Genomic DNA, 15009 nt, shown 5'->3' with positions numbered 1-15009 from the left:
CAAACTATGAAGCACAAATAATGTTATGCAGATGTTTTAATGCCTTCGGCACAGGGAATTAAGTCTTATAGAAGGCAAAATTGAAGTGTATTCCAATTTCTATTGCGAGGGTTACGTTCCAACACGATAGAGACCCAAAATACATGGCCAAGAAAGTGCAAGAGCGGCTTCAGACGCAACCATTCAATCCTGGAATGGTCTGCTCAAAACGCAGACCTTAACCCAATAGAAAATCTTTGGGTCTACCTCCAAACAGCTCTTTACAAAGAATACAGTTCACCCCTGTCTTGTTTAGCCATTCTCTGGGAAAGAGTACAAACAGAACAGTGGAAACCAAGTCAAGTAAACTACTCCCAAACAGAAAGTGTTCCCAGAAGAAAAAGCGCCATAAAAAAATTCAAGGGAGTAAAAAATGTATTAAAGTTTTTTTTTAATACATTAATTTGTAGTTATTTTTCGTTAAGCCCAAACTTAACTATATATATATATATTATATTTTGAAGTTTGGAAATTAATGAAGGAACTTTTGAATTTTTGGCTGTATACGAATGGAAAAATGTGCATAGAAAGTTTCTCAAATACAAAACCTTAATACCCGAAGCTTCCAGCCTCCGGTATTCCGGCTTGATTTCAATTTTAAGTCGATGTAGTTGAATGACACTTCCATCAGGAAAAAGTCTGCATCAATTGCCTGGAATTTCCTTTGAATATATCTTCCTTTAACGGGAAGTCATATTATTAGTCTAGAGATACCATTCGCTTTTTAAAGTCATTGACAACCTCTAGGAACCCATGAAACATTACGAAAACCTTTTGCGAGTAGGATTACCTATTGATAGCAAACACAGGTCAGTCAAGTTGTCATATTTACTTACTTTTCGAAGAAACAAGGCACTGCCACCGCATTAGTTAACCTCTGTGACTGTAGTCGAATATAACCAAGCTTCTCTACCTTATAATTCTTTCGTTCTTTAACATCAAACTGTAATGATATACGTCTTTTTACAGTAAATAAAGTATACTACTTTTATTAATAACGTTAAAAATAAAAAAGACTAGTATCTCTATCCTTCTTTTGTTGTCGAGAGATCTTTGAGCGAGTGTTCAAAGTCCTCAGGCTCAATTTTACGCCGAGCTGCTTCATGTGTCGGTTTTCCAATCAACTCAACAACTTCATTGTAATTTAAGGTTTCACGTTCCAGTAAGGCTTCCGCTAGCTGTGAATAAATTTCGGATGGTTAAACATATATTATATCGCTAAATTATGCATAAAAATGTATTACCTTAGTCAGTTTCTCTTTATTTTCACGAAGTACTCTTTCCGTTCGTTCATAAGCTTCCGTGACTAGTTGGCGGGCTTCTTTATCTATAATATCTCCTAAGGCTTTAGAAAATGGCTTGTCAAAAGCCATTTCTGTTTCACTTTCATCCGGTACGTACACTGGCCCAAGCTTTGAACTCATTCCGAACTTCTTAATCTAAAATATGTAGGTCTCATAGTTTATAGTTTTTTTTATTTTATAAGGGATGGTTTAGATAGCTAACCTGAGCATATGCTATTTTCGTTACTTTTTCTAAATCATTCTGGGCGCCAGTAGTTATGCGGTTAAATATGAGATTTTCTGCCGCTCGCCCACCAAGCGCCATGCACATTTTATCAAACAGTTCTTCCTTAGAGAATAGTTTTTGCTCGCTCGGTGTATATTGGGCAAAGCCTAATGCCAAACTTGTCCTTGGGACAATCGTCACTTTGAGCAAAACGTCGGAATTCGGCAGAAGCCATCCAACAAGAGCATGACCAGATTCGTGAAAGGCAATGACTCGTCGTTCGGTTGGCGAGAGGGCATGGGATCGTTTTTCCGTGCCACCTAAAATACAAGGTTTATAATACCGAAAACGCACTTAAACTTATTTTACCTCAATGGGATATTGATTATTCACTTACCCACTAACCGCTCGACAGCATATTCAAGATTTTTCGTAGTCACATGCTTTTGTAAGTTTCTTGCAGCATGCAAAGCTGCTTCATTACATACGTTTGCAATATCAGCACCAGAAAACCCAGGTGTCAATCGTGCAAGCCTGTTAGAATACTCTTTCGGTTCCTTCTCTAGCGAAATTGTTGATAAATGCTTTTCGAAAATTTCACGTCTTTCTTGCAAATTTGGAAGATCAATGAGAATATGCCGATCAAACCGACCTGGACGCAGTAACGCCTACAAATTGTCAAAGATTTACAATTATAGTAAACAACAAGTACTATATCAAAAAACTCTACATCTCTCTACTCTACCTCACCTTATCCAAAATATCCGCTCTATTCGTACTAGCAAGCATCAGTACTCCTTCTTTAGACGCCATACCATCAAGTTCTACAAGAAGCTGATTCAGAGTCTGTTCGGATTCACCTGAACTCGTCTGATCTACTTTTCCGATACCAGAGCGCTGACGTCCGATAGCGTCGATTTCATCGATGTATATGATGCAAGGTGATCTCTTTCGACCTTCCTTAAATAAGTCTCGAACACGAGCGGCTCCAAGACCACCAATCATTTCGATAAATTCTGATCCGTTCATACTTAAAAAGGGTACTTGAGCTTCAGTTGCTACCGCTTTAGCCAGAAGTGTTTTACCACATCCTGGTGGACCTAATAGAAGAGCTCCCTTGGGAACCTTAGCGCCTAGTCTTTGATATTTCCCTGGACTTTTCAAATAATCAACAAATTCCATGACCTCTTGCTTAGCTTCCTTCAAACCGGCAACGTCTTTAAAAAGCACTCCACGACCCCCTTCAAATGGGTCAACAAGTGTGAATTTGGCGCGGCCCATTTGGGTCTTTATTGTAACAAGAAATAACGTCGCATTATAAAGATTCAATGTTCACATAATAAACCATAGAATTAGTTTTACTTACAAATGTGTCCATGCTGATTGGACTTTTGATTCCTCGCACACGTGACATGAGGGTCATAAATAACGCAAACAGAATCAGCAAAACTAGCAGTCGTCCTGTTATGTCACCATTCCTATCATATGTAATTGAAACGCCTAGAAAGATACAATATACAAAGTTATCATCAGCTACCTCCCGTTCTACAATGATTAATATTATTACCTTCTGAAACGCCCAACCTTTTTTCCGCATCTCGTAGCTTCTCTTCGAATTTTTCTGGATCAGCGACAGCCATGTGAAAAACATTGGACTCAACCTACTTGGAACAGTTAGTTACAACCCCATCATATTGACGTATTAATCAAATAATTACATACTCGACGACCTTTCACAACAGCCCCGTCATGAAGAATAATGGTCACCATCTCCATATCTGGTCTTATAATAAGCTCCTTCACTTCACCTGCACCCAGCATGTGGTGAACGAATTCATTCCAAGACACGTATCTGGTTGTCGTCTATGAAGGCGAAGAATGTTTAAAAAATGGCCACGTAGGGCATTGTGTGCAGTCAAAATTTGATGCTTACTTCAGGATTCGTTTTACTTGGAAACAAAAGCGAGGCGAACATGATGAATAGGTACACAGTTATCATCCAAAGAACAGCTTTTGTTAGTAGCGACATAACTTTCTCATCGTTGTTGTTATCGTTTTTCTTATCATTGCTATTGTTTTTATTATTTGGTGGACTACTTGATGAAGGCGCTGACGATGATTTCGATTTATTATTGCTGTTTTGTTGCGAGTCTTTATTTTTTTCATATTTCCCATTAAGTACTGTAGCCGAATGGAATTGTCTTAGAGTTGCTCCGTTTACTCCAAAAGATCTGTCCAAAAGTAGGAGGACAGCATTGTATTCCGCACGCAGCAATTTTTTCTATATAAGCGAAAAATAGAAGTCGATTTTAGGTAACGATATTTGCTGCAGTTTAAAAAAATAAAGTAAAACTATTAAAGAACTCAGTTAAAAATAGTGATAATAACTGTCCACCTTCGAATGCATCAAAGAAGACCTCTATAGCTGGATTGACAGATAACAGGCCGCTTTCCGCTCAGCCTGCAATGACCACATCAACGCTCTACAGATGATTTTGGTACAGTGCACGCAGTTTAGATCTTCGCTTCACCTGCTCTTCATCGAATCCCAGAAAACTTGCGACAACCTGAGCAGAGAGTGCATCTGGCGTGTTCTACGCAGGAAAAGCAATCGGGAAAAACTAATAGCTATTATCAGAGTGACATATGATGGTGCAAAATGTCAAGTGCTGCACCGAGAATTTTGAAGCTCAAAGCGGAGTCCGCCAGGGTTGCATCTTGTCATCGATATTACTTCTTCTTGTTATCGGTGATGCTCGTCATCCTGCCTTGTCCGGAGGATAAGAAGGACAATGAACTATGACATCTTCTCCCAAACGCCTTGACTACGCTGATCACAGCTACTGGCTCTTTCACCTTGGCCAAATGGCTCTGGGTTTAGAGAGACAGGCAGGTAGAGTTGAACTGAAGATAAACACCCACAAGCAGGCCGGGAAACCGGAGCCTGAACGCTTCAGGTATGAAAGGTTTTGTGTATTGCTTACATAAACATATTTGAAAGGTCAATTGCTCCATTTGTACTTAGTTCGTTTGTTTGTTGTTTATGGATTTAGTTTATTAGACTATTCATTTTAGTATGATACTGATATCCAAAGTCTTAGAATGCAAGAAATTTGCGGAAAGCGACAACTTTGACCTATTATAACCTTGTTAATAATAGTACGATTTCTCCCAAACTTGGTAGTACCATACTCTATAGTATAGTACTTCTTCAAAAATTGATGATTCTAGGATAAACTTAAGGCGAGTCCCTAGGCATTTTCTAAAGAATATACTTATAATAAATTTAGTAATATATAGGGCTGGGGAACAAGAAATGTCATATTTGTGATCGAAATTAACGTACTTAGAATTATCCGATTTAAGTCCCGCCGTTTTGTTCGCAAACTTGTTGCCATTTAGAAGGCAACTTCATCATGCTTCCCTTATAAAACCCCCCCTGCTTATTAGCAGAAAACTCAGACAGCCAGTTTTCGCAAGTTTTTTTTAAGGCCAACTTAGTAGCATGAGCGTTTTGCATCAACTAAATGGTAATCACTTGCTGCCAGGTCCGGACTATACGGTGGCTGCGATAGGACATCCCATCCGAACTCCCGTAGCTTCTGGCCTGTCATCAAAGATGTGTGAGGCCGAGCGTTGACCTAGTGGAACACAACACCATTCCTATTGACCATTTCTGGCCGCTTGTGGCCAATCGTCTGCTTCAAATGTTCGAGTTGCTCACAGTATAATACAGAATTGAGGGTCTGGCCATAGTTAAGCAGCTCATAGTGGATGCTTCTCTTCCAATCCCACCAAACACACAGCAAAACCTTCCTGGCCATCAATCCGAGTTTGGCGATGGTTTGGGCCGGCTCACCGCGCTTCGACCACGATCGCTTGAGGTTGTCGTACGTGATCCATTTTTCATCACCGGTCACCATCCGCTTCAAAAATGGGTCGAATTCGTTCCGTTTCAGCAGTGCATCGCAGGCGTTGATTCGGTCCAAGAGATTTTTTCGGGTCAACTCGTGTGGCACTCAAACATCCAGCTTTTTTTGGAATCCAATCTTCTGCAAATGGTTCCAAACAGTTTTATGGTCTATACCCAGTTCCTGGGCAATCGAGCGAATGCGCATATGCCGGTCTACTTGGATGATTTCGACGATTTTATCGTTTTATACGACGATTGGCCTACCAGTACGGGATGTATCTTCGACATCCACTACACCAGAACGAAATCGACCGAACCAACGATGTGCTATGCAAATCTTTACAGTATCGGGCCCATAAACTTCACAATTTTTTTCGGCCGCCTTCGTTGCATTTTCACCTCTCAGGTAGTAAAAAAGTAAAATATGACGATTTTTTTGCTTGGTGGACTCCACCTTTGACGCGCTATAACTTGAGACTGAAACGTATGATCACAACAGTATCAAAAAGACACTTGTAGCACAGATTGTCGTCTTCAAATCGCCGTATAGTATGCCCCGATGCGATAAGTACAACACAAGATATGTTTAAGTGTCGCCATCTATTGACAAAATACGACATTACTTTTTCCCCAACCCAATACTATTATTAACTTTATCGGTATGGAGAGTATTTCGAGGCCTAGATATAATGTGCATGGACCACTATATTTTTCAGATAGTTGGGTTAGCTAGTTTCCGAGAATGCGTCATTTTCGGACCCCCGCATTCCCTCCCTTTGCAACTAGTGTCAAAACTAATAATAATAATAATTGTTGGCGCAAAAATCCAATTGGATCAGGGCCTTGAAGTGTGTTAGAGCACTTCATTCAAAACCGTAACGGTACACTACAGTACACTGTAGGAGGCAATGTAGTCCTCAGTGCGCTCGCCCGAGGTTATTACCCTGATTTGACTCAGGTACTCATTCACAGCTGAGTCGACTGGTGTCCGACATCCAGTCACAATAATAAATCCCTCTGCTACCAGTGATTCGAACCGCGAACTTCCGCTACGACAGCCCAGCGCTCTAACCACTTGAGCTATCTGGACACCGGAAGTACCACTCAAAGCTAATATCGGCCTAAAGTACTAATCGAGACCTTTCATTTGATACCCTATACCCCCCGTCTATACTCGGTGAAAAAAGTGAAACTCTGTTACTCACTGCATACAATGGGATTCACAGGTCCTACCATATTTCGTATCAACCATTACCGTTTTTGAGATATAAGGTGTGACAATCAGACAGACAGACGGTCGGATGGACAGTAAACCGATTTGAATAAGGTTTGATTCTTCACGAAACTTTAAACAAGTCGGAATACCGGAAGCTCGCGCTTCAGGTATAAAGGTTTTGTGTCCATCTTATGTAAGAACCTTCAATGCACATTTTTCTATCCATATATAGCTACAAATCCAACATAATTCTTCATATTTTTACAAACTACAAGCCATACGTACATATTAGAGCCATAGATATTATCCTCACCCTGAACAAACAAACTGCCTATTTCCGAATACTGTACACATTTTTTTTTTTTGGATGGAGGTGGAAATCTTAGAAAGACGCTTCTGCGCCAGGTTGCAGCAGTGTGTGGGATTCGCACCCATTAAAACCACCTCCACTCTTCCGCCCCTCCCCGCGGGACCACCGTGAAGTATTACTTCGCGGGGGAGGCTCTGGTTCGCTATACCAGCTCGTCTATGTCGCGTCTCCGTCGTGCCGGCTTCCGAGCTCGATCCAACTCCAGGAGTTTTGTCTGCACCACGGCTACTGCCTCATTTACCGCCATCCAGTTTTCCTCCGACTTCAGTATCTCTTCCACCAGGTTCGAGGGCTCGATGTCCGCCCCTAAGATGCTGTTCAACCTCCTTCTCTGCTGCAGAAATCTGGGACAATGGAACATAACGTGCTCCGGGTCCTCGGGTGTAGCACCGCATTCAGGACAGTTGGGAGGCTCGTCCAACTCGAAGCGATGCAAGTACTTCCTATAGCCACCGTGTCCCGTAAGGAACTGTGTCAGGTGGTAATTCAATTCTCCGTGCTTTCGGTTGACCCATTTCTCGATACACGGGGTCGATGTATGGGTCCACCGGCCCTTGTCGAAGTTATCCCACCGTTGTTGCCACTTGCCACACAATTCTCTCCTGATGGCTTTTCGGAAATCCGCATTCACCTCGGCTGGATTTGCCTTCCGTTTTTCGTAGAGCCAGTGTACCTCGCTCGCTAGAAGATCTATAGGGATCATTCCTGCGTCACTGCCTCCGTCGACGCCGTCCTAAATGCGCTGTACACCCTTAGCGCAATTGGCCGGTATGCCGAACTTATTTTCCTCCGGTTGACAGCGTGGTTCAACGCTCCCGCCCAGACAGGGTCCGCGTATAGCAGGATCGACCTCACCACTCCGGCGATGAGTAGCCTGCGACTATACTTCGACCCTCCCACGTTAGGCATTTGCTGCCTTCTCTCGGGCATAATCCAAGTGTCCCTTGAAACTCAGCTTGGCACCGATCATCACCCCCAGGTATTTGAAAACCGATTTTGAAACGACCTTACGATTACCAACCCGGATGGTAACCGTGTTGTTCTTCCTACGGTTGGTAATGAGGACCGCCTCCGAATGAATGGCTTCATTTGCATAAAGCTCCACGTCCTCGGGATGCTTTGCAATTGCAACTACCGCCAGGAATGCTGTACATATATATGCACGTATATAAATTGTTCGTACCCATATTTCCGATTTACTTCATGCCCAAAAGCATACATACGTACATATATAGTACCTATATTAAATACGGCTAGTTTAATGTACAAATTAGATACTACTCGCAAACTTCATTAGCGCACATATACTATATACCTACATACACACATGTCAGTTTGGAGTAATTGATATTCACATACAAATGACTAAATAACTAAAACAAAATAATTCTTTGGGACCCCATTCATATGAACTCATAGAGTGCAAGAAATTCACAAAAAATGGCAAAGTTTTACCCCCTATAACTTTGTTAATAATAGTTGGATTTTCTTCAAACTTGACCAATTATGTTATCCTTTACACCCATACCAAATTTTGTACTTCAGAGATGGACATAATGGGGGTTGTATGTGTGTGTTGGGTGTGGAAATATACTATTATCAACTTTATTTGTGTAGATATCGGAACCGGATGTATTTGAGGCCTAGATTTCATAGGATGCACGCTGTGATTTTTTTCAGATTTTTCGATTAGGTAGGTTCTGAGAACGAGACCTGTTACACTTTTTGATAGTCATATTTTGAGCCCTCGCTCCCCTATGTTTCACCCGATATCAAATATGTATGTATCCCCTTAAACTTAACACAAAATGGCGCGACTTGCTGCATGTAAAGGGAACAGCAGACTACATACTCTCACCAATTTTCGTGACAATCGGTCTAGTCGTTTCCGAATAAATCGGGTGTGACAGACAGACGGACGGACAAACACCGACTCGATTCTAATAAGGTTTTGTTTCACACAAAAACTTAAAAAGGTTCTCAGTCTGACAGGTCATTGTACCCTCCCTATCTGCATTAATGGGCACCGTATTGAAGGCTTGATCACTTTGTATATCTAGGAGGCGTGGTCTCTCCTGGCACCTAACTGGATGTTGCCCGACGCGTTAAAAACGCTAGATTCGCTTTCGCTTCTTTGTTAAAAATCTGGAACTGCAGTTATTTCAATACAAAGTTCAAGTTGGGATGGGTCTTGGGTCTGATGCTATATCAAACGAAAAACTTAATCGGCGCACAGGCCATACAGACCCGTACGCGATGTGATCGAAAGGCGGAAGTAGGAGTGAATAGGTTACACATTAAGGAGGGGAGACAATTGCGATTTCCTGAAGAAGAGCCACTTCACCATATATTAGAATGACCTTTCGGTAAACCACGTGCTCGGAGTAGGTTTATTAGTTAGCCAAGAAATGAAACCTGCTGTTATTGGCTTTGAAAACATAAACGAAAGGCTCTGCACTCGGCGCTTGCGAGGCAAATATAGAAATATAAGCCTGATTACCGTTCACGCCCCTACAGAGGAAACTGCAGAGTCGGAGAAGGATTCCTTCTACGAGGCAGTTGAGTGGACCCTCAAAGCCTGTCCCAAGTATAATAACCAAAATCATACTTGGGGATTTTAAAAGCTAATTTGGCCGTTTTCAATGGTAACGGACTGCGGATTATTCAATTAGCAGTGTCACACGAAATGGTTGTTGGAAGTATCTAGTTTGCGCGGAAAGTGGTCCACAAACAAACGTAGACCTCTCCAAACGGGGCCACTTTCAATCAAATTGACCACGTGTTGATCGATCGCAACCACCTTTCAGCCTTGATAAATATCAAAACATATATGGGGGCCAATATAGATTCGGATCACTGTCGTTTGCATGGTGGTCTGGGTTCGAATAACAACACCACTTAGAATCCTCTTTGATAATCAGGTGAGAGTTAACACTAAAGCCACCCACAGCAGAGCCCTCCGTGACACAAATAAGGGGAAAATGGATGCCGCAATAACCCCCATCAATAGAGGTCCTGAAGATGAACCATCAACGAATGATCTTCACAACCACTTGAAGAACGTTATCATTGATACGGCTACAAACATACTTGGCCCCAGTCGCAAAAAAATCAAAACAACATTCTGGTTTGACGATGAATGTTAGCTAGCAACGGAACGGAAAAATGCTGCAAACCGAGTAATGTTGCATTCTCAAAGAACGCGGACACGCGCGGAGGCTTATCACGAACTTCGTCGAGCAGAGAAGTAACTTCACAGACGAAAAAAGGAAGTCTGGGAAAATGAACAGGTCTGTGAACTCGAAAAGTACAGGGAACAACCACCGCCAACCAGCCGCGGAAGTTTTATCAAAAGACCAGCAGGATGAAGCTTTATGCACCTCGACGCTAATCCTGCCCAGACAAAGAGGGAAATCTGATTACTAAAAGAGTGGGTATATTGAAGAGATGGATTGAGTATTTTGATGAACTGCTCAGTAACCAGAACATCGTTGAATTGAGGGTCCCGTCAACTGAAGGCGGTAAACAAATACTGCCACCACCAAGTATAGAAGAAACAGTCCGTGCAATTTATCGGCTTGAAAATTATAAGTCCCCAAAAGCCGATGAAATTACAGCCGAATTGGTCAAGTATGGAGGCGACCAATTACACCAAGTGGTCCATCAACTTGTGCTCAAGGTGTGGGACGGCGAATCAATGCCTGATGACTGGCAACGCGGGATTATCTGCCCCATACATAAAAATGCAGATATCACGCAGTGCAGCAATTATAGAGGTATCACGTTGCTGAGTACCATCTATAAGATATTCTCCGCTATCCTGCTAGGTCGTGATGCAAGGTAGATGCGAGAGGCACCATCCTGTTTAAGTCCACCCAACTACTGACCTATGCTAACGATACCGACATCATGGGAAGTACGACCCGAGACGTACAAAGTGCCTTCATCCAGATCGAGCAGGCTGCGCAAGGCTTGTGCTGCACATCAAGGAAGGCAAGACGAAATACACGGTGGCAACGTCAGCACCAAAAACCAACCAACCAACAACATCAAATCGCATTAGTCAAATGAGCATAATAAATATAGGAGACTTCAGCTTTGAGACCGTTGATAACTTCTCCTATCTAGGATCGAAAATCACAACTGATAACCGCTACGACGAGGAAATCTGCGCACGATTGTTGGCTGTTAACAGAGCCTATTTCAGCTTACAAAAACTGTTCCGCTCGAAACGTCTCACTATAGGGTCAAATCTTACTGTACAAAACAATGATCTTGCCAGCCCTCATCTATTCCTCGGAGACTTGGGTTCTTAGCAAGAACAATTGCGAAATGTTGATCGCGTTCGGGAGAAGAGCCCTCCGAAGAGCCATCTGCATAAGGATGGACGATTCCATAGCCTACACAACGGCGAAATCTATGAGCGATACCATGACCGTCAGGTTGTGGATAAAATCCGGCCCAATAGGTTGCGGTGGGCGGGTCACTTAATCCATATGGATGAAGATGATCCAGCCCGAAAAGTCTATAAGGACAATATCAATAGTAGAAAAAGAAGACGAAGCAGACTCTCCCTGAGATGGAGCGATGGCATAGGCCAAGACACCAGACAGCTTTTAGAGATATCGGAATGTCTGAAATTCCTCACTAAGGTATGCCTAGACCGACCAACAGCTGTTTTGCCCTTGATGTTGATGAAATATGAGACCATGTGTACCATTCGAATTGACCTGTTTGACGAGTCAATTTTAATCAAACTGCGGTAACTAAACAGAGTTAACTGCCAGTCAACTCGGGAAATTTCATTTCGTACACGAATACAATTGAGGTAAACAAGATGATGTATTCTCATTAAGAACATGCTAAGTTTGCCAAATGACTCAATTCTAGATTCCACTGCCCGTAATTTTGGAAACTTAGTAATAGGAAACTGCGACATTTATTCTGGCAAATATCTTTCAACACAGACTACTCCGATGGGGAAGTTGAGGACATTGCAGAGATTTGAGAATCAGGATTTGCTGATTCTGTTTAGAGTTTAAGAATTAGTTAAGGAATTACCAATTTAATTTACTAAATAGCAAAGTGACCGCGAAGCTTGAACGTTAGCATCGACCGACGCCCAGGTAGGAACTCAAATTGAAGGAGCCACTTACGATAGTGATGTTACGTTAAATAATACAAGTCAAGGCATACTATATTTATTCCAGGATACATCTCTGGTAGAAGAGGTCTACGATGAACATTAGATGTTTCCTTATCAGAAGCGCTAACCTCGCAGATTCGATCACGCAACAAACCATAAACATTTGAAATTGTCAATACCTGTCTTCTGTTCAGATGCAAAGCTGCTGCCTTTGGGAAGCTCGCAAGCACTGTCGCTGGTTGCAATTTTTCTGAATTCTGCACAAATGTCCGAAAGAATTTTCGCATAGTCGCACCATATTTCTGGGCTCGAAACATCTTCGTATCTATTATTGTACTTTTCTATTTTTTCCTCTCATTTAAAGTGAAATACTTGCAATAAATTTACTACGAATTAAACAACACCAATTATAAATAAATTGACTAATGTTATGGGAAAATTATGCAAACTGCAGGCCAGGATAGTCACTCCGTGAACGTTGGCATTTGACATAAAACAGCTGCTCGTGACGGCCGGCTCTACTTAGCCAGTTGACAACTCCAATTGTCAATCTGGTTTTGAAGCAACCTAATGTGAATTCACAATAGTAGCGTGTCCCCGAAAGTCACCTATTGGAATTTATAAACTTATTGGAATGCATATTTTGGATCTAGGTGGATCTTAGAAAGAGTATACAGTTATCTCTTCCGTAACAGGTATCAGGTGGCTCTGCTGAACTTCATATATTTACACAGTCTCATTGCCACCAACCATGGAATCGCAAATTAAACAGATGGGATCGAATTTGTCGGAAAATTAGTATTAGCAGTAAAGTTATTCTTAATTAAAAAGAAGCAAACAGATTTACAATTATTAAACGAAGCCATATTTGCTTTTCGAAAACAAAATGTTTATTAATAAACATTTCCTCAAAAGGAAACAAGGCTAAAAGCTTCTATTTGTTCTTGTTGATTTATGTGAACAGTCGAGAGGATTGCGGATAGGAAGGTGGGTTAGGGATGCGGTTGGCGCTTGTGCTTGGGTGGAAGGACTTATTGGGCATAGGAGCCTAACCCATCTTCTCTGTTTAAAAGACGGTTATCATGTCTATAGGGAATGAAGAAATGAAAATTTGCGGAAATCAGGAATTTCTCGTTCAGCTCAATCCCCAGACAATAGTCTTCAATTCATTCAGTCCCACAATGCGGATATTTACTTCTTACCATGGTCGTTTTTGAAAATGCCCATATAGGATCTTCGTTTCCTTGAGAAGCAGCCTCTCCATCAGATGAGGAGCCTATCTACGTTAGGTTCTTCCATATATGTAATTGTAATTTACTCACGTAATCGGAATCAATTGAAAGAAAAAGTTTAATTTATTAATATTTTATTGAATTTTCAATATGAGATTTCAAAGGTAGATATGAGTTGATATCTATTGAAGAAAATGGATTAGTTAAAATATGAAAAAGAAATTTAAATAGAAAATTTGACTCGATTGACTCCATGGGGCAATTGAAACGGCATGGAATGTCAACGTTTAAAAACAGTAAAAATAAAAAAGTTCAATCTCTTTCAATCCAACGAAAAGATTGTTTTTAATTAGGGACAACCTTATTGTAGGTAGTATATCCCTTGCAGTGGTGTAAACGACGAGGTGACCGGCATATTCCAGGATGTTGGTTAGATTAGCTGTGTTGGCGGGTCTCCGGATACCCGCCGTAAAAAGGGAGCAAAAGTAGTAGCGGAGTTTTATGGAATCCCAGCTGAATTGGAGCTCTGCATTGTTACGCTTCTAGAAAGCTAAGAATTAGCTTGCGTAGGTGAGGGTGGAGATGACGGGCAGAACGTCGGTTTTCAGAACCAGGTAGGGAATGCTCAGCCGGGCAACCTGATCGGTTAGCGAACTGTAAGCAGTAAGGATAGTATTGTTTCTATCAAAGTGCTCATCTATCATTGATTGGATGATCCACTCGAAAATGTTGGCCGAATTTGAAAGGATGGAGATAGGCTTGTGGCCTTGTTGAATGAGAAGCTTCCCATTCTTCTTAGAAATCGGTGTGATCTGAGCAGCCTGAAGAAGTGGGCGTTCAGCAAAGAATCTTTGAATAATGTTAACAGAAGGGAACAATGGATTCTGACAAGCCTAGTTAACTTTTTATTCTTTCTCTGTTTGATAGGCGTTGTGACTATTTTTGGTTTAGTAAAGTTGATTTACGGAATTCATGCTGTATGCTGGTCCCAAGCCAAGGTAAAGGACGAGGGTTTGAGGCAACGTATTTGTACAATCCTCAGTGAAACAAAAATGAGATCAGGGACAGAGATAAGTAAAATATAGTTTGAGTTGTTCCTCTATGCTAAATATTACCTGATTTCTCTTAATAACGGCTCCCGCGGCAGACCGACCAAGAAAATGCATCCAATATCGTTAAAAACCAAATGCTCGTGCTCAGTCCAGCTTAGGAAAAATACTAGACGTTCACCTCAGTCGCCGCGGCAAGACGAATCCTGGTCGCATGGACGGCGTCAGGACACGCTAAATATTAGCACCCCCCACTGGAAAGCCCTTCGGAAAAGGGGCGTTAATATCTGCACCCTACAAGAAACCCGATGGTCTGGAGACAAAAATTTCACGAACGAGGTAAAAGTATCTTCTCTATTTTGGTGGCCAATACACTCAATATAGCTTTAACATTGCCATCTCTGACGATTTCTGTGATGCTATTAAATAAGTCAAATGATTTAATTATCGGTTGATGAAGCTCACCATTATATCAACTGATCGCACTATTTACGTCTTCACCACATATGCACCACATACAGGTTGACCTGATGCA

The 15009-nt window shown here is 41.6% G+C and overlaps 1 protein-coding gene across 1 annotated transcript; it reads right to left on the bottom strand.

The window, feature by feature from the left end:
• Positions 1 to 1012: 1012 nt before the first annotated feature.
• On the bottom strand, positions 1013 to 12700 carry LOC119661693 (paraplegin). The gene is made up of 10 exons (XM_038071139.1): positions 12373 to 12700; positions 3482 to 3829; positions 3271 to 3411; positions 3116 to 3209; positions 2915 to 3048; positions 2299 to 2835; positions 1946 to 2216; positions 1546 to 1868; positions 1284 to 1478; positions 1013 to 1217 (listed from the first exon to the last, which is right to left on the bottom strand). Exons 1-10 carry the CDS (start codon positions 12508 to 12510, stop codon positions 1065 to 1067), a joined length of 2334 nt encoding a protein of 777 aa, XP_037927067.1. The 5' UTR covers positions 12511 to 12700; the 3' UTR covers positions 1013 to 1064.
• Between the last annotated feature and the right edge of the window lie 2309 nt (positions 12701 to 15009).

Source organism: Hermetia illucens, chromosome 1 (genome assembly GCF_905115235.1).
Source record: "Hermetia illucens chromosome 1, iHerIll2.2.curated.20191125, whole genome shotgun sequence".
NCBI lineage: Eukaryota > Metazoa > Arthropoda > Insecta > Diptera > Stratiomyidae > Hermetia > Hermetia illucens.
This window is presented reverse-complemented; position numbering and strand designations above follow the sequence as displayed.

Bases quoted from the DNA above. Each gene is read 5' to 3' on its own strand.
- LOC119661693 (XM_038071139.1), bottom strand. From the start codon at position 12,510: ATGTTTCGAGCCCAGAAATATGGTGCGACTATGCGAAAATTCTTTCGG. The intron at 3,210-3,270 runs GTATGTAATTAT...TGTTCCAAGTAG, and splicing joins CTGTTGTGAAAGGTCGTCGA to GTTGAGTCCAATGTTTTTCA. The intron at 1,218-1,283 runs GTAATACATTTT...ATTTATTCACAG, and splicing joins ATAAAGAGAAACTGACTAAG to CTAGCGGAAGCCTTACTGGA.